This window comes from Odocoileus virginianus, chromosome 1 (genome assembly GCF_023699985.2).
Source record: "Odocoileus virginianus isolate 20LAN1187 ecotype Illinois chromosome 1, Ovbor_1.2, whole genome shotgun sequence".
NCBI classification, from domain to species: Eukaryota; Metazoa; Chordata; class Mammalia; order Artiodactyla; family Cervidae; genus Odocoileus; species Odocoileus virginianus.
The window spans coordinates 95929297-95955467 of NC_069674.1; the positions used below are offsets into that span (position 1 = coordinate 95929297).

The 26171-nt window shown below is 42.3% G+C and overlaps 1 protein-coding gene across 12 annotated transcripts in view; it reads left to right on the plus strand.

The window, feature by feature from the left end:
- ICA1 (islet cell autoantigen 1) overlaps positions 1-26171 on the plus strand; it is a 163776-nt gene that overhangs the window by 96069 nt on the left and 41536 nt on the right. For all 12 annotated transcript variants that reach the window (XM_020888190.2, XM_020888186.2, XM_020888183.2 and 9 more), the window contains exons 7-8: positions 19441-19566; positions 20682-20780. In XM_020888190.2, the coding sequence (XP_020743849.2) occupies positions 19441-19566; positions 20682-20780 (225 nt within the window). The remainder of the gene's footprint in view (positions 1-19440; positions 19567-20681; positions 20781-26171) is intronic.

Below are 26171 nucleotides of genomic sequence, written 5' to 3' on the forward strand. Positions count from 1 at the left end.
CCCAGTTAGTGTTACTTTTCATTGTCACATATTCACATGTTAAACTCAAAGAAGGTATTTTTTAAGATTTGAAAAGTGAAAAGAGCATCCTTTTATTCCTGCATTTAATAGGAGCAGTCAAATTGTATTCATATTTGCAACCTCAAAATCCATCATGCCCAATGAATGGTAATGTCAAGGTTTTTTCGTGTGTACACATGAGGTACTGCGTCTTCTTGCCTTTTCATTTGGTGCATAAATCAACAGCGTAACATAACCCGGTACTCCATTATGTACAGTAGGTAGCTGATCAATGTTGGTGCCATCTTGAAGGTGCTATTACTGAATATTGTGGTACTAGCATTTAAATATCAAAATATTATCATGAGCTGTGTAAACAGGATCCTGTCATCATCTCAAGCAATGGAATCGTGCATAAGAACGGATTCTCCACATCTGATCACTTTATATACTCCTCTGGAATTTCATTTACATGTGATAAAGTTTGGCTTGGATGCTAATGTCTGTTTTGAATCCTGTTTATTTACTTGCCTCTTTAATGAGTTTCTTTCTGGTAGCATTCGCAAGACTTCTTTATCATGAATATCAGAGAATTCTTCAAAGTACCTGTGATGGTGTTGCATTTGGTTCTTCTCTGTCATTTTAACCGATTCAGGTTTTTCCTTACTTCCCCTTCAGCACAAAAGTTGTGCTGAAGTTTTTGTGTCCATCTTGAATGATTATATTATCCAAATCCTGACCGTTTGTCTATGGGGCGTTGCAGATTCTCTCCTCTTCACAGCACCAGTACCTTTTTACTCCTATCTCTGTTAGAGGAATGGAAATGGTAACAAAAGCCACTATTATGTAGCCTTGGCTTTTCTTTTTTTGAGTATAATATTTCTGCTATATTCTGCTGAGAGTTTTTAAATAAAGATGTCATATTGCCAAGCAACAGAAGAAGGGATTTTTATTTCTTTTGTAGACTTCTGAGCAGTGATCACTGGTTCAGTGATAGGCAAAGCCTTACTAATGTGTTATGGATTGAACACCCAATTCAGCCTGGCTGGGTTATCAGCCAGTGGGTAGGCACCAGCCCAGGGTGTGGCGCTCCATACCGATTGGTGGGTAAGTGTGGACGTCATACCCCCTAAAATCTCTCCAAATACTGGCAGATGCTTCTTGCTGTCTACAAGATGGTACCTCTATGACACTGATTCAAGGGAAACTGCCCATTAATCCTGGGCAACAGGGTAGTTGTAGGTGGATTAATTAAATGCCTGGTATCCCCCTTTGTGATGGCTTTTACCCCTGATCACTACATAATAGGGGCTTCCCAGGTGGCTCAGTGGTAAAGAATCCGTCTGCCAGTCCAGGAGACATGGGTTCAATCCCTGGGTTGAGAAGATCCCCTGGAGGAAGGAGTGGCATTCCACTTCGGTATTCTTGGCTGGAGAATCCCATGAACAGAGGAGCCTGGCGGGCTGCAGTCCACGGGGTCACGAGTAGCCGGGCACAACTGAGTGACTGAGAATGCACACACGATGTGGTAGAAGAGCCACAGCTATGCTCATTCCTCCCCAGCAGGCACGACACTCACATCATCACGTTCCACTCCATTTTACATCGTGGCTTGCCGGAGCTCGTCCTTTCATACTTCAACCTTATAGAATGACCCCGCCACATTCAGCCAGGTGTTTAGTGACATATTAATGCACCTTACATCATGAGACCTCACCCTCAACTTGCCCTCTGCATTTCCCTAACCTGCAGGATTCTTCCTTAGTACACATAGTAATATAAATCCTGCCCTTCTGCAAGATTTGAACCTTGACCCTTCTACCTAATTCTGTGTTCTGTTACCAAGCAGGCTACAGAGGCAAGAAGGATTACTACTGTCAATATAGCCACAGCATTGTTACTGGACCAATGAAGCATGATAGTGTTTTATATACTAGTCCTATAAACCAAACATTTCAACAAACCTTCTGAGCTGTTTGAACCCAAGGACTTTTTCCAAGCGTGAACAATTTTGAAAGGATCAGACATCAAGGACCACTTGGCATGAACTAAATAAGCTCATGAATACTGGGGGGAGGACCAAATATTAAGGACCTTTTGGTACTCACCAAATGTCTCCAGGCACATTTTGGACAGGATCAAATGTCCACTAATCAAACCCGAGAATTACATTTCTCACAAGCTGCCGTGTGATCCTGATGGTGCTGCTCTAGGAGGCACATTTTGAGAACCACTGCATAATCATAGTCACTCATTAATGAATAAATGGATGCATGATGGATCATTTGATTTAAGGCTTCCTAAGTCTGCTCTGTATTTTCTGCATTAGGTACATCACATATTCAGTTCTAATTCTTAAAAAATTAGGGTTAAATTGAGTTTTATTTTAAATGCCAGCTTTAACTGTCTCGTAGTATTGTTTAAATTTGAATTTGAGCTTTTTCTATCTTTTTTAGCCAAAGAAGGATAGAATTCTTTTCATTTACCCCTTTTTCTTTTCATTTTCTTTCATATGTTAAAAAATATTTAAAATAATGTTAAAGCTGGTTTATAGATCTTACGCCTCTGCCTCTGAGGTAACTTACCATCTTCTTCATCTTCTTCTTTGTTTAACACACAATAGGTATTTAATCCACAGTAGGTCATTAGGTTTTATTTCAAGTATGAATTATTTCTTCCAACCTAAATCTATTCTAAAGGTATTATTTCTAAGTAGCCTGGGAAGAGAGAAAGCCATCTTGTGAGTTTTATATTGTGATATATTCCCCAAGGAACATGATTAAAGCAAATTTCCTCTTTTTCTGTTCTATTTCACCTCTTGACCAAAAAAACCATTCTATGAATTCAGCTATTATTTCAAAGTAAAGAGTGGAGTCCTTTCCCCATTGAGCATGTTTCATCTTAGTGACAAGAGTTACAGCTGGAGCTAAAGGCAGTGTGTGCCCTTTTTCTCTGATCCTCCTGGAGCCTAGAAATGGTACCGAGCCTTAATGTCCTGGAGAAGGAAATGGCAACCCACTCCAGTACTCTTGCCTGGAAAATCCCATGGACGGAGCAGCCTGGTAGGCTACAGTTCATGGGGTCACGAAGAGTCAGACATGACTGAGTGGCTTCACTTTCACTTTCACTTAATGTACAGGCAGATCTCAGAGGTATTGCAAGTTCAGTTCCAGACCACAGGAATAAAGCAAATACTGAAGTAAAGTGAGTCACACACATTTTTTTGGTTTCCCAGTGCATAGAAGTTATGTTTACACTATACTATATTCTATTAAATGTGAGATAGCATGATGTCTAAAGACACAATGTGCAAATCTTAACTTTATTATTTTATGATTTATTAATACTTTACTATTTTGTTTATCATTTATTACTTTACTTTGTTATTAGAAATGCTTACTATTATCTGAGGTTTCAGCAAATCATGGTAGAAACACCAAAGATCGCCGATCACAAGTCACCATAACAAATACAACATTGAAAACATTTGAAATATTGTGAGAATTAGCAAAATGTGGCACAGAGACACAGAGTGTACAGGTACACAAGGAGCCTGCATTGTGCTAGACATAGGACCTCACATGCGTCTCCTAACAGCACTGAATGCCACAGCTTTAAATAAATATCTGATATCCGTTCTCTCTGTTATTTATCTCATTCTTCTTTATCTATAGTAGCAGAATCTCAGAAATGTTAAGTAACTTGCCCAGTTTATAAAGACGAGGAGTGTCTGACTCATGCATGGAAGTCAGGCCTTCTAACCCCAGATCGGATACCCTTTCACTTTCCCACACTGCCAGGAGTCTCAGTAACTGTTTGTTAACTGAATACATAGAAGTGCACCAAAACTAACCCCCTCCAGGTAAAGAATCCGCCCGCCAATGCAGGAGACCCCAGAGACTCGGGTTCAGTCCCTGGGTCGGGAAGACCCCCTGGAGTAGGAAGTGGCAACCCACTCCAGCATTCTTGCCTGGGAAATCCCATGGACAGAGGAGCCTGGTGGGCTAGAGTCCACGGGGTCACAAAGAGTCGGACACGACTGAGTGGCTGAGCTCACACGCACGCTGAGTCCACTCCTCACACACACCCGTGTGTGTGTATCTTCTGTTAGGCTGTATTCTGATGTGGCCACAATGTTCAAGCTGCAGAAGAGCCCCACAGCTGTCAATGGGGGGAGTGAGGGGTGGGGATGGAGGGTAGAATAGGCTTTAGGGGAACAAACGTACACGGAAAGAGGTTTTCAGAATGATGCTAAACACTCAAGATACAATCTTCACTTTCTTGGGTAGGGCTTTTAGGAGCACAGGGAAATTTAGGTTCAGTCTCTGTTTGATGGCTGCTAAACTGACCTCCCCTAATTCCCCATAGGAGACCACACGCTGAAAAAGCATATTCAATCTTGTAAATCAGGCTGTTAGGTTGTAGCTTCCTTCTCTTTACTCTGTTTCCCCTTTGAAGGCTTTGGGAAAGCTGTGGTTAGAGGGTCTAGTCCATCTTCATCGTGTACTGGAAAACTAGGCACATGTCATGGTAAGTCCCTGTAGATGCCAGTGTTGTTATCTGGGGGCTATGTCTTAAAGACGTGAGTGGTGATGCAGGCAGGGATAAACCATCCAGGGATATGATCTCTCATGGGGGGATTCTTATTTACAGTGCCAACCTCGGAGTGACAGTGAGTTGTCTTTCTAAAAGACCTATGTAACACAAAAGTGAAAAAATTGAAAGTCATAACACAACAAAAGCAAGAATTTTAAAGACAAAGCATTTTTAAAATAGGATAGGTTGGGGCTTCCCTGGTAGCTCAGACAGTAGAGTCTGCCTACAATTTGGGAGACCCGGGTTCGATCCCTGGGCCAGGAACATCCCCTGGAGAAGGAAATGGCAGCCCACTCCAGTATTCTTGCCTGGCTAATCTCATGGATGGAGGAGCCTGATGGCCCACAGTCCATGGGGTCACAGAGAGTCAGACACAGACCTAGCGACTAACACTTGCCCTTGGGCTTGCAGTGATCAAGACCTTGCCACCCAATGCAGGGGGTTCAAGTCTGGTCATCAAGCTAATATCTCACTTGCCCCATGGCCAAAAATCCAAAATGCAAAAAAGAAGCAATATTATAGCAAATTCAATAAAGACTAAAAATAAATAAATAAAACGGGAAAAATTCTGAATGCTAGTTCTGCCGGTTGTTCTAGAAGAATGGTCTTCTGTCAAGGTAATCCTTTAATTCATTGTTTACTAGTTTATGTTTTACCAACAGTAAAAATTAGGAAGAAATGTAACACCCCTACCAGAATTTCAGAGATAATAAGCATTTGGTTAATAATTTCACTTTGAGACAGCCTAGTAGTGGGTCTCTACTCAAGTTTTCAAGAAGGAAAAGACAAGAGTCCCCTTCTTCTGCTTTGCCCAAATTTCATGGTAATTCCTCTAAGTATTTATTGAGCAATTAATGTATCCCAGATACCGTACAAGGCTCTGAAAATAAAATGTGTGTAAGGCCATTGCTGCCCTTGTCTTCATAGAATCCATAGTGTAATAAGGGAGACAGACAGTACTCAAACAATCAAAATGCGGAGTCTAAGCTAGGACAGAGGATCTGAAGAATCTTGCTGAGGTACAACTTAACTATCACACATGATTTCAACTGATAGAAGCACTATGGAAAACTGTTTAGAGTTATCTTCTAAAAATAGCCTACTTCTGGGCATACACCCAAGGAATATGTGTGTAAAAAACATATACAAGAATGTTCACAGCAGTGTTATTCATAATAGCCCCAAAGTGAAAACAAATCAAATGTCTATCAACAGTATGATGGATAAATCAACTGTAATGTTATTCAATCACTAGAATGCTATAGAGCAATGAATAAGAAATAAACATTTCTAGATTGCAATAATATGAGTATATCTCCTGCGTGTGGTGTTGACAGAAAGAAACAGACATCACAGGGTATGTAGTATATGCTTTCCTTTACATTAAGTTCAAAATCAGACAGAACTAATCCATGGTGATAGAGGTCAAAATATTCCATTTTTGAGGAGGTGTTAACCAAGTAATACAAAGAAGCCTACCAGAGGGCTGAAAATGTTCTTTGGATTGTTCTGGGTGATACTTAGGTGGGTATATACATATTTCAGAGTATATAGGGCAATCAGCTTCATATTTTTTCACTCTCAGCTAAACCTCAACAAAGTAGTTTTAAAAAAAATGACAATAAGGAGTTTGGGGAGAGGAAGGGAAAAATAGAAGCACAGAGCATATCTGAAAGAAAGCACAGACTGAAATGAATTTTAGTGACAATTATTTATAGGCCTTTTAAAAAGAAAAGGACCATTTTAGTGAGGGGTGTACTTTTGTTTTCATATCCAATTCTAATTTCCTCACCACTTCAAGCATATATCTTCCAGCCCAAAATATCAAAAGACCTCTTTTATATAAAAATATGAAAAGCATTTTTATATAAAAGTGTTCCTTTCCAAGGAACATATAATAAGCATTTGGGAGCTAATTTGGGTAACTTGGGCTAAGAGGGTTGGAAGGTCACCAGAGCATCATTTAAGATTTCTCAATTCTGATGATTAAAGAAGCACCAAAGGATTTTCCAGCAGTTTCCCTCTTCTCAGATGCACCACACACACACACTGATTGCCCCACCATTGTTGCCCTGAAGACCTTTCTTTAAAAAATCAGTGGCATTAAAATGAATTGTTGAACATTTCAGTAATTTCCTGATGTTATTTACATTCTTGTTGATGATCAAATTCAGACTTAAATTGAAGATAGTAAGGAAAACCACTAGAACATTCAGGTATGACCTAAATCAAATCCCTTATGATTATACAGTGGAAGTGACAAATAGATTCAAGGGATTAGATCTGATAGAGTGCCTGAAGAACTATGGATGGAGGTTCATGACATTGTACAGGAGGCAGGGATCGAGACCATCCCCAAGAAAAAGAAATGCAAAAATGAATAATGATTGTCCGGGGAGGCCTTACAAAATAGCTGTGAAAAGAAGAGAAGAGAAAAGCAAAGGAGGAAAGGAAAGATATTCCCATTTGAATGCAGAGTTCCAAAGAATAGCAAGGAGAGATAAGAAAGCCTTCCTCAGTGATCAAGCAAAGAAATAGAGGAAAACAATAGAATGGGAAAGACTAGAGATCTCTTCAAGAAAATTAGAGATATACCAAGGGAACATTTCATGCAAAGATGGGCTCAAAAAAGGACAGAAATGATATGGACCTAACAGAAGCAGAAGATATTAAGAAGAGGAGGCAAGAATATACAGAAGAACTATACAAAAAGATCTTAATGACCCAGATAACCACGATGGTGTGATCACTGACCTAGAGCCAGACATCCTGGAATGTGAAGTCAAGAGGGCTTTTGGAAGCATCACTGTGAACAAAGCTAGTGGAGGTGATGGAATTCCAGTTGAGCTATTTCAAATCCTAAAAGATGATGCTGTGAAAGTGCTGCACTCAATATGTCAGCAAATTTGGAAAACTCAGCAGTGGTCACAGGACTGAAAAAGGTCAGTTTTCATTCCAATCCTAAAGAAAGGCAATGCCAAAGAATGCTCAAACTACTGCACAATTTCACTCATCTCACACGCTAGTAAAGTGATGCTCAAAGTTCGCCAGGCTTCAACAGTTCATAAACTGTGAACTTCCAGATGTTAAAGCTGGATTTAGAAAAGGCAGAGGAACCAGAGATCAAACTGCCAACATCCGTTGGATCATCACAAAAGCAGGGGAGTTCCGGAAAAACATCTACTTCTGCTTTACACACGAAAGCCTTTGACTCTGTGGATCACAACAAACTGTGGCAAATTCATCAAGATATGGGAATACCAGACCACTTGACCTCCCTCTTGAGAAATCTGTATGCAGGTCAGGAAGCAACAGTTAGAACTGGACATGGAACAACAGACTGATTTCAAATAGGAAAAGGAGTACGTCAAGGCTGTATGTTGTCACCCTGCTTATTTAACTTATATGCAGAATACATCATGAGAAATGCTGGGCTGGAGGAAGCACAAGCTGGAATCAAGATTGCCGGGAGAAATATCAATAACTTCAGATATGCAGGTGACACCACCCTTATGGCAGAAAGTGAAGAAGAACTAAAGACCCTCTTGATGAAAGTGAAAGAGTGAAAAGGTTTACTTAAAACTCAACATTCAGAAAACTAAGATCATGGCATCTGGTACCATCACTTCATGGCCAATAGATGGGGAAACAGTGGAAACAGTGAGAGGCTTTATTTTTGGGGGACTCCAAAATCACTGCAGATGGTGACTGCAGCCATGAATTTAAAAATGCTTGCTCCTTGGAAGAAAATCTATGACCAACCTAGACAGCATATTAAAAAGCAGAGACATTACTTTGCCAACAAAGGTTCGTCTAGTCAAGGCTACAGTTTTTCCAGTGGTCATGTATGGATGTGAGAGTTGGACTATAAAGAAAACTGAGTGCCGAAAAAATGATGCTTTTGAACTGTGGTGTTGGAGAAGACTCTTGAGAGTCCCTTGGACTGCAAGGAGATCCAACCAGTCCATCCTGAAGGAGATCAGTCCTGGGTGTTCACTGGACGGACTGATGCTGAAGCTGAATTTTCACTACTTTGGCCACCTGATGCGAAGAGCTGACTCATTTGAAAAGACCCTGATGCTGGGAAAGATTGAGGGCAGGAGGAGAAGGGGACGACAGAGGATGAGATGGTTGGATGGCATCACCAACTCGATGGACATGAGTTTGAGTAAACTCATGTAAACAGGGAGGCCTGGTTTGCTGCAGTCCATGGGGTCTCAGACAGGACTGAGCAGCTGTACTGAACTCAACTGATGATCAAAGTAGTAATGGAAATCGCAAACCTTTGGAGAGCTGACAGTTGTCTATGGGACTAATAGGCTTCCACATGCTCCCAACACTGTATATAGCATCTGTCATTTTTTTAAAAAGCAGTGTTATTTCTCTGCTGAAAGTCGTCCTTGCTGCCGACAGGCTTCTCTCCAGAGCAGCAGGTGGGTCTATTCTTTGTTGCAGTGTGTGCGCTTTTCTTGTGGTGGCTTCTCTGGTTGTGGAGCAAGGGCTCTAGAGCGTGGGCTCAATAGTTTTGGCACAGGGGCTTAGTTGTTTCACAGCATGTGAAATCTTCCTGGACCAGGGATCGAACCCTTGTGCCTTGCATTATCAGGCAGATTGTTAACCACTGGACCACCAGGGAAGTCTGCATCTTTGTCATTTAAACAAACTTGTCTTAAAACCATGCCTATGTTAGGAAGAGTAGTTTAGGCTGGGCTGTAGTACAAAGGAAAGGAAAAAGAAAGTGAGGTCACTCAGTAGTGTCTGACTCTTTGCGACTCCATAGACTGTAGCCTTACCAGGCTCCTCCGTCCATGGGACTTTCCGGGCAAGAATGCTGGAGTGGGTTGCCATTTCCTTCTCCAGGAATCTTCCCGACCCAGGGATTGAACCCGGGCCTCCCGCTTTGTAGGCAGACACTTTACTCTCTGAGCCACCAGAGAAGTCCAAGGGATACCCCAAGTCTCGTAATGCCATGGCTTAAGCCAATAGAAGGGGTTTGTTGTTGTTTGGTTTTGTTTGTTTGTGCTCACCAAGTAGTACTGGGCAGGTATCCAGGTTTTTGGAGTGGCTCCTCCTCTGAGTCATTTAGAGACCAGGCTGAGTGCAGCTTTACAGTTCTTAAATGTTCCCTTCAGTGTTCCTAGATGTGAACATCCCAGTCATCCCCAAAGGAGACAGAGCCCACAGCAACACAAGTAGAAAAGCTGGCCAAACCTGGAAGTGGTTCCTATTACCTGTGCTTACATTCTGCTGGAGAGAACTTTGTCCATGCCTACCCCTGCTGTCAGGGGGACTGGAAACTGTAGAAGGCACATGGATATTGATGGACCACTGGCAGCCTCTGTCACAAGAGCATTTGCCCATCAACTGAAAATCTGAAATGTTCTCGGGCCTATAACAACAAAAGCAATCACCACCAACCACTGACACAGAATGTTAGTGAATGAGACATATACAAAGACCACAAAACCCAAGTTTTTCCAGAAGAGCTGACGTAGAACACATTGGAATGAGATGATTTCCAGCAGGAAGGAGCAAAGAAGTGCTACAGAAATGTGTCAAGTGTCAACACAGAAAATGTTTTTAAGATTTAGATGAATGGGGAATTGAAGGATCTGGACCCAGTTCCTTCTTGGCATGAAATTACTGTGACTTGTCTTCTTAAACACACACACACAGACACACATACTCCTGAAGTGAGAGTTAACGTCAGTCATCAGACTATAAAAGTAGAAGCTAGGACTTCCCGGTAGTCCAGTGGTTAAGAATCTGTCTTGCAGTGCAAGGGACACTGGTTCGATCCTCAGTCAGGAAACTAAGATCCCACATGCGGTGGAGCCAGCAAGCCCTTGTGCTCCACAGCTACTGAGCCTGCGAGCTCTGGAGGCCACAAGTAGAGAGCCAGTGCATTCAACAAAAGACCTCACATGATGCAGTGGAGATCTCACTTGTCAAAACTAAGACCTCAGGTAGCTAAATAAATAAATAAATGACATTAAAAAAATTTTTTTTAATTAGAAGCTACAGGCCAAAGCACGTGATGGTGTGTGTTGTATTACTATGCACCAGGTTCCCTGGTAGCTCAGCTGGTAAAGAATCCTCCTGCAATGCAGGAGACCCTGGTTCAATTCCTGGGTTATGAAGATCCCCTGGAGAAGGAACAGGATACCCACTCCAGTATTCTTGGGCTTCCCTGGTGTCTCAGCTGGTGAAGAATCTGCCTGCAATGTGGGAGACCTGGGTTCGATCCTTGCGTAGGGATGATCCCCTGGAGGAGGGCATGGCAACCCACTCCAGTATTCTTTCCTGGAGAATCCCCATGGATAGTGGACCCTAGCAGGCTACAGTCCACGAGGTCCCAAAGAGCTGGACACAACTGACTTTCACTTTCGTGCACCAGGTTAAAAACTATTTCTTTAGCTAGCATTTTTAGCTCTTCCTGTTAGTACCAGGGTAACATAACCAAGATATGGTTCCTGCCCCAAGCTCCCTGGAGAATATAGACAAAGATTGTCAGTTACAGTGATAATAACCATGTAATGTGATGTGTCCCATGAGAGGACAGTAAGGTGCAATTGAGACCCAGAAAGAGGAGCATGTGCCTTAGGGATGGAAGTGTGGTTTCTAGAAGAAGTGGCACAAGCTGGATTGTGAAGGGCCAACAAAGAAGAAAGAAGAAATATGACATCATTGGGAACCACATGTGAAGAGGAAGAGGATGAAACCACTGTATGAGCTGGGAGAAAAGAATTAGGGGAGAGAGGCAAGCACATGGGGCAGAGGCACGAAGGGTGTGCTTGTACAGGTTACAGAGCCTGTCTCTACTCTCCGAGTTCTGGGAACCAGCAAAAGTGTTGGTATGAGTCGGTCTTTTCCAGGTTTCTCTGAATACCCAGGTCCACCACACTTTGGAACTCAAGGACAGCCAAAGACATCCACAAAGGGAAAGGCTCAGTCTTTTTCCCTTTTTTGCTTTATCCAGGACCTGCAGCAGAATGAACGAACAACACTCCTCAAGCAAGGTAGTTCTCAGCAAGTCAGTTCACCTGTTAATTTAGGAGTTGATTTGTGTTTGTGCGTCATGATTACTTACAGAACCACCAATAAGCGTAATTAAAATATACCATAATGTGATGTACAAGCAGGTGTAGCTTGGGCAGCCAATAGACAACCAGCACACTTGTCAGCCTTTCACGTGAAATGTAGATGTGAATAAGTGATCCCAAAAAAGTAGTAAAAAGAAAAGGAATAATGATATATGTTTAAAACCTCAACAAAGCACAAGGATATCAGTGGGATAAAGACAGTACTATAGCCCTTTTACTCTCTCCTGAAACATGTGCTTCTCAGATTAGAGAGAAATTGATAAAGTGGGTACCCTGGGTTTGGTCTTGTGACCTGAGTTAATACTTCCACTAATGACCTAAAAGAGGAAGTGAACACAGTCGGTTAAATTTCCTGATGACAGAATTACTTTCTTAAGTTAAAAACAGAAAACAGAAGAAAAAAAAAAAACAAACAAACAGAGCTAAGCAAACATTAAAACACTCGGGGCCATGTGATAACTAACTAAATTAATCTGAACTCTGTCGGCATATTGCAAACTACTCAATTGTGACTCATTTTAACCATCTTTCTTTCAACTTGCCAAGGCCTTGAGAATATAGAACCTCTTACTCTTTGATTCCAGTGTGAATGAATGTATTGCATGGCGAACAACAGTTTGTATTTTCAAACAAGAAGCCAGAGTCACAGACGTTGAATATGTTAGATTATTTTGATGCAATGAGTTGACAAAGTGACAAGGAAAAAAAAAGTAGTGGACCAAGTGCTGACATCCACGTTTTGGGTGATATGCAGTTAATCTTACTGGTTTGAGATTTGCTACAGTTAGGACAGCAAAGTGTTTCGGTGACATGAGCGTGGACTTTCACATCCTGCCCCTCCCCTGCCAGTCAAGTGAGCTGGGGCGAGTTACCTAATGTTTCTGAAAACCAGCTTCCTTCTCTGTGAAACAGAAACAAAATTATGGTGTTAGGAGTGTTGTGAGCAGCAAATGAGAATATGTGCCTGTGTGTCACCTCAAATCAGTTAATGGTGGAGAATTGGGATTGAGGAAGAGGGACAGTGTCTGGGGAAGTCTAACAGTAATTCAGCAGACAGAGCATGTGGTGCATATTCCATAGCCTGATGGTTCACTCCATCTGGTATCCTCTCTCCTTATTCAATGTTTCTTATACCTGCTACCTGGAGGCATGCAGCCTCAGCCTTAAAAAAACTGGTAGTGTACTTTCACCCTCACGTAGCTTCTAGTTCGGAGGATAGCTGGTCTTAGCGGGAGCAGGTAGCACTCATCATAGCTTTGTGTGCTAAGCCAGTTTGCAAGGTGCCTTGATTATAGAGAGGAAGTGGCTGCTCAGTCTCCTGAGAAGCCACAGGAAAAGGGTCTCATGGGAGAAACCTTTGCGTGGAAGCTGTGCATGTGAGTACGAGCTGCCATGTGCACAAGGGGAGGGGGACTTTCCAGGCAGAGGAAACGAGCGGAAGCATGGAGATGGGTTTGACCTGGTCTAGCTGGGCTGTGTAGTGCCTGGCAGGTGATGTGGAGAGGAGGCGGATGGGCTGAAGGCTGGCAGGCAGGGTACGGGTGGGGCGTGTGTGCCTGCTAAGTCACTTCAGTTGTGTCCCACTCTTTGTGACCCCATAGACTGTAGCCCGCCAGGCTCCTCTGTCCATGGGATTCTCCAGGTAAGAGTACTGGAGTGGGTTTCCATGCCCTCCTCCAGGGGATCTTTGCAGTCCAGGGATCTAACCCATGCCTCTCACGTCTCCTGCATTGGCAAGTGGATTCTTTACCACTAGTGCCACTTGGGAAGCCTGTATGGGTATGGACTTTGTACTTCATACAAGAGGAGACAACATCTAACCCAGGCCAGCCCCTGGCCTTTCTACTTACTGGCTACTTGGTTTTAGGCAAATTACTTTGTACATCAGTTTTTTTCTTCTATGCAAATAAAGATAATTTTGCATACTTTGAAGAACTGCAGCATGAAGCATTTGTAGAACGGTGCTCTCCGGAGTGTTCATTCCTTTTTCTTTTCTTCACCCAACTTGGAACACGTGATCACACAAAATAAATGAAGGGGAGTTAAAACCCTTTTCCCTGGAAACTCGGAAGAGTAGACTATGATATGGGTGCCTGCTTCTCCTGCATTATCATTAAGATAACTGTTTGATGAAGGCATTGGTACAGTACAGTATCTTATGCATCCCTAGTACAGTCTTTAATCCATTCCTAGAAGATCACTTTGAGACATTGGTGCGCTCCATTCTCCTGGGTGACTTTTATGCTCATGATCAGAACATTTATAAACTTGAACTTCTGAAGAGCGGGAAAGAGTAGGAAAGAAATTGGCTTTTTTTCCATTAGTGTCTGAAATTGAGTATCTAAAAATGAGTGTCTGAATGATGGTGTTCGTGTAAATGGGTTGAGATCATGTCAGCCACAGTTGTGCCTGTCCTGATTACACAGGTGGATCCAAAATTGTTGTCTTGAATAAAGTTTTATTAATTCATGTAAAGGGAATGAAAGCTAACCAAAAAATTCAATTTTATCTGTAATTTCAGCAGTAATGAAAAGCTTTAAAATTATCACTACTTATTTATTATTGCTGAATTGTTAAAGTTCAAAATGCATGCTTAGGAGGAAATGAAGTAAGATGACAACTGCATCTTTCTTTTTGGGGGCAAAATATTGCTTATATTAACCATCAAGCTGCAGCGTTAAAGACATACAGGTCTTCCTCAACTTACATTGGGGTTATGTCTCAATAAAATCATCATCAGTTGAAAATGCATTTTGAAAAAAAGAAAATGCATTTGATACACCCAGGATAAATGCCAGGCTCCTCTGTCCATGGGATTCTCCAGGAAACATTACTGGAGTGGGTTGCCATTTCCTCCTCCAGGGGATCTTCCTGACCCAGGGATCGAACCTGTGTCTCTTGCATCAGAAGGCAATGCTTTACCACTAGTGCTGCCTTGGAAGCCCCAGGATAGAAACTAAAATCCTGAGCACACCTACAAGACCCTGAGATATGCCCCAGCCCACCTCTCTTGCCTCGTCTCATACCATCTTTCTGTTTGTGCTCAGCGATCCAGCCACACTAGTTTTCTGGGGCCTGTCTCACTGCCCTCCACCCCAGGGCCTTTGCACATGCTCTCCCCTCTGTTGGAGCTCTCTCTCTTTGCATGGTTTCTCATGCTCAGTCCTTCCGAAGAGAGCTTGAGTGCCACCTCCCAGGAGAACAGCCTCTCAATCAGATCTCTTGGTAGATCATCCTTACGGAACTGTGTGACTTCCCTTCGGGTCCCTTCGGGTCACCTCCCTCACTGATATGAAAATGCCCACTGAACTAGCATCATGAGGCTTCCATTTTGCTCACTGCAATCGGCACGTGGGAGATACTCAGTAAATGCTTGGTAAATGATTGAATAGAGAGAGCGGCAAAGGCATTGTCTCGAAGATAATGTCAAAGTAAGAGTAAGATGGGGAGTTAGCTTTATTTTACTTTTAAAGGAGAGAAAACACTAGGACAAAACGCAAAGCTACTCTCCAGTGATTTGGTTGTGGAGTAATATGAAGGTCTTTCCCGCTGAATGGAGAAGCCAGATTGCACTGAGTATGAATAGCTTTGGCTTCATCATAAGCAGTTCAAGTTGGGGCTAAGAGGTAGAATTTCAGGTTAGGAAACCTAAGTACAGAGAAGTGCCCTGTCGTTTTGACATGCAAGACATTACTCCTTTTTCTGGTGAATTTTGTTTTTGCACTCTTGGGCAGGCGGGACCCATGCTAAAGAGGATCTAATTAATATATGTGATCATTTCTGAGTGTGGAGAGTAAGAGGACAGCGTGGGGGCAACATGAATAAAATTAAGAAATCAGAAAAGATACACTTATTTGAAGATTTTCTAAAGAACCTTGAAAACCACAGGAGCTCCTCAAGATGTTTACGTAATTGAAAGTAATTTATTTGGGATTGAAAGGAATAATAAGACATTCTCACTTAAGTGCTAGTGGAGGCACAGGTATTAGACTCTCGATGTGGCCTGTGCTCACCTGTGTCCTTGGTGTTTTGTCCTCGGGCAGCAAACTAGAGATGTGTTTTAGAGAACAGACATGGAACACAAAATATTAAATGAACTTTGCCGTGTTCACAGTGCCCAGCAGTGTCACCTCCTTCTTGTTTGGCAGGGAAGGAGCTGCACATTTGGAAACTCAGCAGTGCATTAAGTATTTTAATAATTATTGTTGGCACACAAAGCATATGGCCTTTCAGAACTCACTGAGTCAAGTGTTGAAGTCTTCTTCTAGGGTTCTAAAATTACTTTATAAAATTCAGACAGAGTTAAATTAGGGCACATTTCAGTGTTTAATTCATGAGCCTTGTGTTATAAGCAAGGGAATTAAATTTTCTTCTAGGATAAAAGAATATCTATGTGTAACTTATTTTGTTAATGTAAAGGAAAAAGCAAAATTCACATCGCACAATAAAGTTATTTGCATTTAATTAGAAAAATCTAGAACCTTGTGACTTCCTGGTAGTTACTGTGTACTCCCATTCGTGGCCTAAGACCCACCTCAGATATCCCCCCATCTCAGCGGTCTTCATTATCTCCCAACTCACAATTTATATCAGTGGCTCAGCAGTAAAGAACCTGCCTGCAATGCAGGAGACACAGCCGTGGGTTCGATTCCTGGGTGGAAAAGAATCCCTTAGGGAAGGAAGTGGCAAGCCACTCTAGTATTCTTGCCCAGAGAATCCCGTGGAGAGCCCATGGGGTCGCAAGAGTTGGACACAACTTAGCAACTAAAGAAGAACATGGCCATAATAATGCTATGAAATAAGCAACTGAAACACTCAGTGGCGTAAAACAGTGAGCATGTCTTACTGCTCACAGGTGTGAGTTAGCAAGGCGCTCCTGGTCCCTGCTGGGCTCAAACATGAGTCTTTGGTCAACTGTGGGGAGGGGAGAGGCTCGGCTGATCACGGCTGGCCTCCCTCAGATACTGGGTATCAGCCGGCCAGAGGCTGATGTCTTAGGACCTCTGTGTTTACCTCCTCATGGCTCTTGCATGCACAAGCCTCAGCATCACTTCAGTTGGCCAGCTCAGGCACATTCTCAGGTTGGCAGGGGCATCTTCTCATGGCAGTCTCAGAGAAGGGAGAAAGTGGAAGCATGCTAGAATTTTTTTTTTTTTTTTTTTTTTTGCCCAAGCTGCTAGTTTCATCACATCTGGCCCATTGGCCAAAGCAGGTCACACACCATGCCCAGTGTCAGAGTGGGCGGAGACTCCAGAGTCTCAGGGCTAAGGGTGTGGATAACAGGGAGGCCTGTAGTTGGGGATACCATCGGTCCACCCCCACCCCTGCCAGCCTCAGCATCAATCAGTCCCTTGTCCGTGCTGCCTCTGTCTTGACTCAGTTCCGCTGTACTTCTCCCATTGTATTAAATAGAGTTGCTCACGTGTCCATCTTCTCTAAAAGATCTCTGTGCCTCTGTGCATTCATCCTGAGTATTTTTTAACCACCTGCTAGTGTCTTATTCTTCTACAGACCTCCCAGTGCCTAGCACTGGTCCTGACGTAGAAGCAGCTCTCACGCTCACTGAGGATGTGTTGAATGAATGCTGCGTGAGCGCGCACACCTGTGGTTGTTTCCTCCCCCTTCCGAAGGAAAGGGTAGGACAGATGCCTCTCAGGATCCCCGCCGAAGGGTTCTTCCCAGCTCGAGCATGGAGTGAACCAGAGGGCACCTGCAGTGGAACTCTCTGAGGCTTACACACCTTTCCCTTCACTCTCCCACTTCTCCCTTCAGGAACTAGGGTTTTCTTTTTTGTATTACCCTGACTCTTCTCAGAGGCAGGCAGAAAACCACTGATATTTCACACATCCTAACTTTTCACAGCTTGCTCGCCCCCGCAGTTTTCCCTGGAGTCTCTCCATTCCACAGCGAGGAATGGTCGTGTTCTGGGATTTATTTAAGCTCACGGTGTGGCTTGAGGGGAGCTTGATGGCTTTTATTTGCTGGGTTTCCAAACTCTGTTGACTAAGAATACAGAGGAATTCTTAGGAAATGCTTTACACAGCTATTGAAACAAGGCCCTATTCATATAGGGCGTTAATTCTGTCAGTATGATATTAAATGGATTGCCTGATTATTTTCCAGTTCCATAGATACCTACAGCGGGTGTTTCTGGGTAGAATCATAATTTTGAGTTTCTTGACTTTGCAAGAAGTTGTGGAAGTTGTTTGTGGGGCAGGGGACAGACAGTGCAGCTTAGGAGTCAGGCAGGCTAATCTAGGTTGCCCGTTCTGTGGGTCAGCTACGTCCTCTGACAAAGCCTCTTCTTCTCGGCAGTCAGACAGGGCCATACAGAGGCTAACAATAAAGCTGGTATGTGATGAGTGAATTGTATTAATTGTTCAGTTGTACCAATTGTATTCATTGTGACATATCTATTGCTAAATTATTTTCAGTGTTATTATGAATGATAGCTACTGTATCAGTGGCTACTATTATTGTATGATGCCCTATAATTTTAAAAGCTGCAAATATAAATTATTAGTGGGAAAAGTTATTATCATCTAAATCACACGATCTTCATGTTTATTCTTATGTAAAAATTATTACTTTTAAGACTATTCTCAAGGTTCTACTTTAAAATGGTACTCAGGCACTTTACCTTTTGAAATGGTCTGGAAATTTGCTTCATTCAATCACCAAATATCTGTTCAGTTGCTAGGTTGGTAGGTGCTGATCATATAATGGTGATCAAGGTAGACATCATCCTCAAGTCCCCCACCCCACCCCCTACCCGACGTATCCTGTGATGAAAGAGCTACCATTAATGAGTCAGCATTATTCCCAACTTCCGGTTACCTCCGTGGTCACTACAACTGCATAAATTATCTGAGATAAATTAATATGTGACTAACTTCCCAGTTAAAGTAGGATGTGTTGATGCTTCAGGTTAGACAAAGGGGAGATTTTGACTCTACTATTTGTAATGTAACTGTATTAATTTTTTAAACTTTATATTTTATTATCAAATAATATGTAGAATAGACATTTTTGAAATCTCCCTTATCCCCCCTCTCCATCCCTGAATTACTACTGATACGTGGCAGAGAGATGGATGGAAGATTACTTGGGTACATACACAATAATAAAACATTGAAAGTTTATCTGTGAGGATAGTTTTTTAGGCTGCATCACAATTTCCTATGTGGTATCCTAGATTGGATCTCAGGACAGGAAGAAAAAGACAATGGGAAAGCTGGTGAAATCTGAATAACATCTGTTGTATAGTTAATAAGATTGTATCAGTGTTAATTTCATATTTTTTTACAAATGTACCATGTTATGTAAGATGTTTATTTTAGAGGAAGGTAATGAAGAGTATATGGAGAAGTCAGCTTCAGAGAACCATAGGAAAACAACGGGGAAAAAATAGTCCTCTTACCACCCTGTGAGTTTCCAGACTTTTCCCCACCATGGTCAGTTTGTGAATGCCTTGAGAGGAGAGAAATTCTAACATTCGACTGAGAAAAATATTCTCAGCATAGTACGTCTGCTGCAAAATCATGATATACAATACTGTCATTTAGGTCCTTTGGAAGTGAAGAGTAGATATTGTAGGGTTTTCTCACTTGCCTGGAATTTTCAAAGGTGTTTTCTTGTTTGAAAGAGATAATCCTGCTATTGGTCTCTTTTCATGGACAAATTTTTATCACTTAAAAATTTGAATTTGAGTGGGTCAGAGATTCTCTTTTTACTTTCATAGGTGCAAACACAAGTTCGCCTTGCCAAAAAAAGCTTTGACAAATTGAAGATGGATGTGTGTCAAAAAGTGGATCTTCTTGGAGCAAGCAGATGCAATCTCTTGTCTCATATGCTAGCGACATACCAGGTAACAAAGTGAAAACTGTTGGTTGCAATGAAACAAGTATGTGACAAGCTTTAGATGGCAGAAAAATGGGTTTTGAGCCCAAAGTGTGATTTGGGCATGATGAAGCTCTGATTGCCTTTGTCATAATTTACCTCCCACATCTCTCCTTTTTAGCATCCTGTGCTGTGTGCAGAGTTGCTTCAGTCATGTCTGACTCTGCAACCCTACGGACTGTGGCCTTCCAGGCTTCTGTGTCCATGGGATTCATCCTGCAGTCAATCAGACTGATGATTAGCTATTCCCTGAGCATACACTGTAATTCCCCACTTCCCTGCATTTATTTAGGTGGCTCCTTCTGCCTGAGTGCCCTCCTTCTCCACTTGAACCTTTCCGAATTCCACTCATTTGATGTACCAACAGTGTGTTACCTCCTTCAGTAAGCCTCTTCTGAACTCTCTGAGCCTTGTTGCCTGTAATTCTCACACCACAGTCACTCCCTCACTAGGTTGTCATAATTTAATGAACTTGCTTTTGTCTCCTTACTGCTCCGCGTTCCCTGGAGCAGATGGCACCTGCCTTCATCGACTGTACTGTGGAGCACCAGCTGAGTGTGGGAGAGACTCTGGGTGTTGTAGGTTATATGCAATGGATAAGACCAGATCTCCTGTCCTCAGGGAATGTAGAGTTTGGAAAGGAAGTCAGAGACAGTAACATCTGACTATACTGTCTCTGCCTCAAAGACAGAACAGCGTGTGCTAAGTGAAATGAGATCTACCAAAAGTCCAGTGGAGGCTTGAAGAGGGAGGCATGGAATCAGGTGAGGGATCACAAAGGTCCATTGTCAATGACCAGCCCTGGATTTTGGAGGATGGATCAGATGAGATGAGTACAAGAGACTGGAGAGGAGAGCCTCCTAAGGGGTGGAGCAGCGTGACCCGTAAGGGGGCAGGGAGCCGTTAAGTGTGGCTGAGATACGGGGTGTGAGTGGAGCTGTGATAGGAAGCCAGGCTGCAGAGGTGGGTCAGAATCGTGTCTCAGAAGACCTGGAAAGCCACGGGTGGACACACTTCCTCTAGGGCCCATGACTAGATCTGAGGCATTTAAAATGCTAATGGCTTTACTGTCTTTCTTTACAGACCACTCTGCTTCATTTTGGGGAGGAAACTTCTCACACTATGGCAGCCATCCATGAGAGCTTCAGGGGTTATCAGCCATATGAATTTACCACGTTAAAGGTATGAAAGCTAGAAAGTCCATTAGAAGCTCTTATAAAAAGTCAAGTCTTGTTTCTATCACCAGCAATGTACATTGAAGCAAGCATCATTATTATAACAGACTCTTCATGTCAAAGGGATAATTATGCCCCACCTCCGCCAGCAAAATCTTTTTTACCCCATCAGTATTCAATACAACAAAAGCCACAAGCATCCAAAACCACAGATTGAACCTTGGTACTTGTAACTGGGAGATGAATTGTGGTGATCCTGAGCCTAACGATTGGTCCAGCTCCTTTTAAAATACTTGTTTGATGTTGCTAAAGAAAGATTATGCAAGTCTAGTACACTTTGTTACCTTTTACTTATTAAAATATATTCACATAGGAAGGTATTTTCTTTTTTCTCTTCTAACATATATTTTATTCTGTGAGTACCATCCCATATAGAATATAACTTTTTCCTAACACTGCAGTCATATTTTCTAATTGAAGCAGCAATATTAAACTCAGTGATTTCTCAACCCAAAAGGAATGCATGCAAAATGTCAGGTCCTCAGCCTCACGACTGAAGGTGGAGTCGTTTTGCTGTCTGATGGTTGCTGCGGGTGAATGCATATTGCGATAAGGAAGTGATTTAGATTCTAGAAGAATTTTCAGAATGGTGGCAGAACACTGGGTGCTTCGTTGCCAGGTCAGATTAATATCTTTGAAAGGAAGAGATCAGGAAAGAACTCATTAAACTTCATCTTGAAAATACCTTCCTTTTAATTTTTCAGGCAGTTTGTAAGTAGGTCTCATCACTTTGCTTAACAAAACATTAAGAAGTTTTTACTTTTTTTTCTTTTTATTTGTTGCCCTAAAACACCTCTTTGATGTTGAGATGTTTGTAATGTCACCATATCTACAGAAGTACTAAGACAGTAGTAACCCTGTGTATCCCTGGCCTCCAGTGTTAAGGAAAATTCGACTCCTTAAATTCTTCTGTGATATTTTTTCCTGCAGAGAGGACAGAGCTGATTATGCTACAGGATTTCTGGGCAGAGAATTTAGTGAAAGTCTGGTGGTCATGCTTTAGGATATAATTCAAAATATTTGGGGCAGATGATTACCCATTGCCTTTTACATCCCCCAGGCCTTCCTTAAATTATGGTTTAAGTAACAGTTTAATTATAATATAAATTCAGTAGGAGTAATACATCTGTTAAGGTGTAATAAGATTATAATAATGTTAAGAATGTAAAGTGTCCAGAAGTCAACCAAATAAAGTGTGTTTTATTACCTCTTTAGAATGCTATTCATCTAAGCTTTCAATGATGACATGTTATATTAGAATCTGACGCTAGTAGCTAATTATTTTCTTTATATGGACTCAAACCCATATAATAGAACCCTGTTATTACCCAGCCCATTACTGCCTAGATGGAGGCATGTTGCATATCATATTGTATGCCACAGACTGTGAGAATGAAAACCATGAATACCTATGTGTCACAGTCAAATATGGACTACAACCTGATTTACCAACCCTCTTGCACTAATAATGTTTTAAAAATACAAGTCTTTTATATAAAAGATTTTGACTGGATCAAGTCATCTTTCAATACACATATGGATATATCCACATATGTTGTATATACACACGTGTGTGTGTGTATGTATATACACATATGAATGGCACTGTATATCGATAATGAATATTTTGAGATTTAAATAAATGTTTTCATGATTTACTTGTTCCCTGGATTTACCTAAGCAAATAGCCCCTGAAATGCCTTTTGAGACACTGGCTGGAAAGAAAACTGTCTTTGGAGAGGTGTGCCAAGCTTTGTTAATGAAAAGCAACTCGTTTGCTTTCTTTGCTGCAGGGCGTATTCTGAGTGTGTTGGTAATTGTGCCAGTGCTGCTGTATTTCCTGACTGTTAGTTTTATGCTTGATGAAGGACGATAATGAATGTGTTAAACGTTGGTGCATCCTGTTTGGAGCAGCGTCTTCTGTTGCAGAATTACAGGGATGTAACTCACATCCCAGGAGTTCAGGTTCTATTTCTTATAAGCCTTTCTCTAGAAAATGCGTGTAATTCTTTCTTATATTTTTGTATTTATATTTTCTTTATAAAAGTGAACTGAGTCTCTATCTCACACAACTTGAAATTTTTCCAAGTGACTATTTTGACATTTCAGGAATATTTTGTGGAGTTTGCTCGGCGTTCAAATGTTCTTTCAATGAATTTGTAGGGGAGAAAGGCCTGGTGTGATTATATTGATTCCATGCTTATTGACATACTCCTTCATCATTCTAATTTGATGATAAATAAGTTTTTGTAGCATTTTAACCTTGTGGAAAATTTAGTCTTAAAATTTTAAATTATTTTTTAAAAAACTCTGTTAATCTAATAATGGTAACAACTCAAACTGAGAGTTGAGAAACTATCTTTTGAGTGGTTTCCAATAAAAGAAGCAATTCCCTAATCTCATATTTTCAAACAATACATATTTATTGGTTCATTACAGTGTTACTAAACATACATATTTTGCATGAATAATCATCATTGATGTGCTCGTTTTATACTGATTCCAAATCACCTGGGAATGTTTTTTACATGGTAGAAGTTATTAAGTCGTGGGGAGAGGAATGGAATGTGACTAGCCCTATCTTGAAAGCTTTTTTAGAGAAAGTAATTTAGACTAAGAGTTTAAAGCTTTTGGGGGGAAAGTACAAGAAGTGCTGTCAGTAGGAAAGCAGTGCCCGTCTTCAATTACCAGCCTTCAGATGTGGTCACGTTTGCTTCATCCTTTCAGGATGTCACTCACTTACACATCTCCCCACAGATCCAGAACAGGCGTCAGGGGGGGACAAAATTAAAACATAAAAAGAAAAAAAAAAAGCCCTTAGGAGTCAAGTGGCTTTTCTTTGGAAAATCTAAAATCCTGGCCTTGTCTCTGCTCTCTGGCATGCCGGCACGTGGACTGAGTCGATTGTCTTTACAGAGTAAGCAGTGGGGCCTTTGGGGACATGGACAGGCTCCCTGGGAAGTGCTGGTTAAAGGGAAGGCATGTCCTTCTGCATTTGTATTTGGAAAGAGCTGAGGACCTATATTGAATGGAAATAGTAGCCGAGTGTATTCCTGTGGTGTACCCCATTCCAGGGTTTTGGGGAGGGAAGCAGGTCTTAGACTCTGATCACGGGGTAAAGCAAAGTACGTGGGAGCACAGACTGTCCAGCTCCGCCACCGCCGGTCGTGTGGTGGTGGCCGTGGCGCTTTTCATGAGAGCGGCAGCCTCCGTAGGAGCACCAGGAGCCCCTGGTGGGGATGGTAGGGATGCACTGATTAAACGTTCTCTAACAGGTCCAGAAGGGGCTTCCCAGGTAGTGCTAGTGGTAAAGAACCCAGCTGCCAGTGTAGGAGACGTCAGAGACACCAGTTCCATCCCTGGGTTGGGAAGATCCCCTGGAGAAGGAAACGGCAACCCACTCCAGTCTTCTGGCCTGAAGAATCCAGCGGACAGAGGAGACAGTTCATGGCATTGCAAAGAGTTGGACACAACTGAAGTGACTTAGCATGAGTGCACGAATAGGTCCAGAAAACTGCCATTGGCAGTATCACTACAGAAGGGTTTGTTGTGGTTGTCCGGTTCTATAGCCCAGCTTCCGTTACTTTCTTTGTTGTGTTATTATCATCGTTTAGTCACTCAGTCATGTTCGACTCTGTGCGACCCCATGGACTGTAGCCCACCAGGCTCCTCTGTCCATGGGATTTTCCAGGCAAGAATTCTGGAGTGGGTTGCCATACCCTTCACCAGGGGATCTTCCAGACCCTGGGATCAAACCCAGGTCTCCTGCATCGGCAGCCTGAGTCTTTACCACTGAGCCATAGGGAAGCCCTCAGCGACTTCCTTGCTCCCTGTTTTCACCCTGCATTATTAGTTTTGCACAGGCAAGGCTGTGAATAGCAATGGGACAGTAGGCCTCACAGACCTTACCCAGGGAAACCAACCTCCTCCCTCCCTACTCCCCAAGACACCCCTGCAGCCCTTCTGCCCTGAGGCCCTGGTCTTGGCTCAGGTCATTCCCACCAGGGACAGGAGAGGGCAGGGCCAGCCTGCACCCGGAAAGGTAGCAGGACTTCCCACCCCCGAAACAGGGCTAGTACTAAAAAATGCACTTTGCCTTTGCAGCCAGTCCTGTTCTGTGCCAAGAGTTTAAGGAAACCTGAATTTGAAAACCTAACTGTGCATGTTCAAAAATAACCATTGAAACAGATGTGCCAATGTTCCCTCCTTTCTCTCCTGGGGTCAAGGACTTAGCATGATGATATGGATCATCATTCTGGAGACTGAAATGCTTTTAGCTCTCAAAATTCAAAAAACATCTTTTTCTAAATTTTGTTTTTCTCAAATCTCTATGCCTAACAGCCTCCTTCCACCCACCTCCACATTTCTCAGTTAATCACTTGAGCATTTACTGACAAGCCACATGGCTCTGTAGTTACTCGCTTTGAAAATAAAGCCATAATAGTTTTTATGAAAATTGGGTAAATATCTTTGCGATGCAATTTTAGTTGCCAGCCTCAACATGGCAATTACTCATGGCGAACATCCAGAATATCCTTTTAGACTTTCAAGTATTCTCTCAGTGTCATTACTTTACACAGCATTTAGCAGAATAATGTTTTTCCCCAAGCTGCTCCAGACCAGATCACTGCAAACAGCAAATTGGGATGCAGCTGGGTCACCGGGAGAGGAGGGGCAGAGAGACTGACCACCACTACCACTGAAATCAGAGATGGACAAGCCCAAGCGCAACTGCTTATCCATTCATCCTTCCCATCCTATGACTGACATTGGTTCTTCCAGGCAGCTGGTAGCCCAGGCCCTGTTCACAACAGCACAATGTTTCTCCATCTATCTCTTCTCATTTTCCAGCTTTTCCTTGAGGGAGAAGGAAAGAATATTATCATTGTATGCAGAGTTACTTTATGACAGGCACTCTACTGAGGGTGAAGGGCAGTAGTGTCTAGGAGAATTTCTCATGCTCCATGTGACTCTAATGTACCAAGGTTGGATCTCATAATGAATAATACTGTTGCGTTCAGCATTGACATATAGAAAGTGCATATATTTTAGTTAATCCTCAAAATAGCCTTGGGGAAGTGGGCATACTTGTTCTTGTTCCCATGTTTCAAATGAGGAAACTGAAGCTCAGAAAGGTCTAGTAATTTGCCCAAGGCCACATGCTCAGTATGTGGTAGATCCTGGGAACAGAGATGCTTATGTTTCTTGCACTCTGTCATGTGGTATTTCTTCCAGGTGGCCTTCTGGCCATGAGGCAGGAGGGCAGAGAAAGCAGAATTGCCACTTTTAAAAAATTACCGCTGTGGGGCTTCCCTGGTGGTCTAGCGGTAAAAGAATC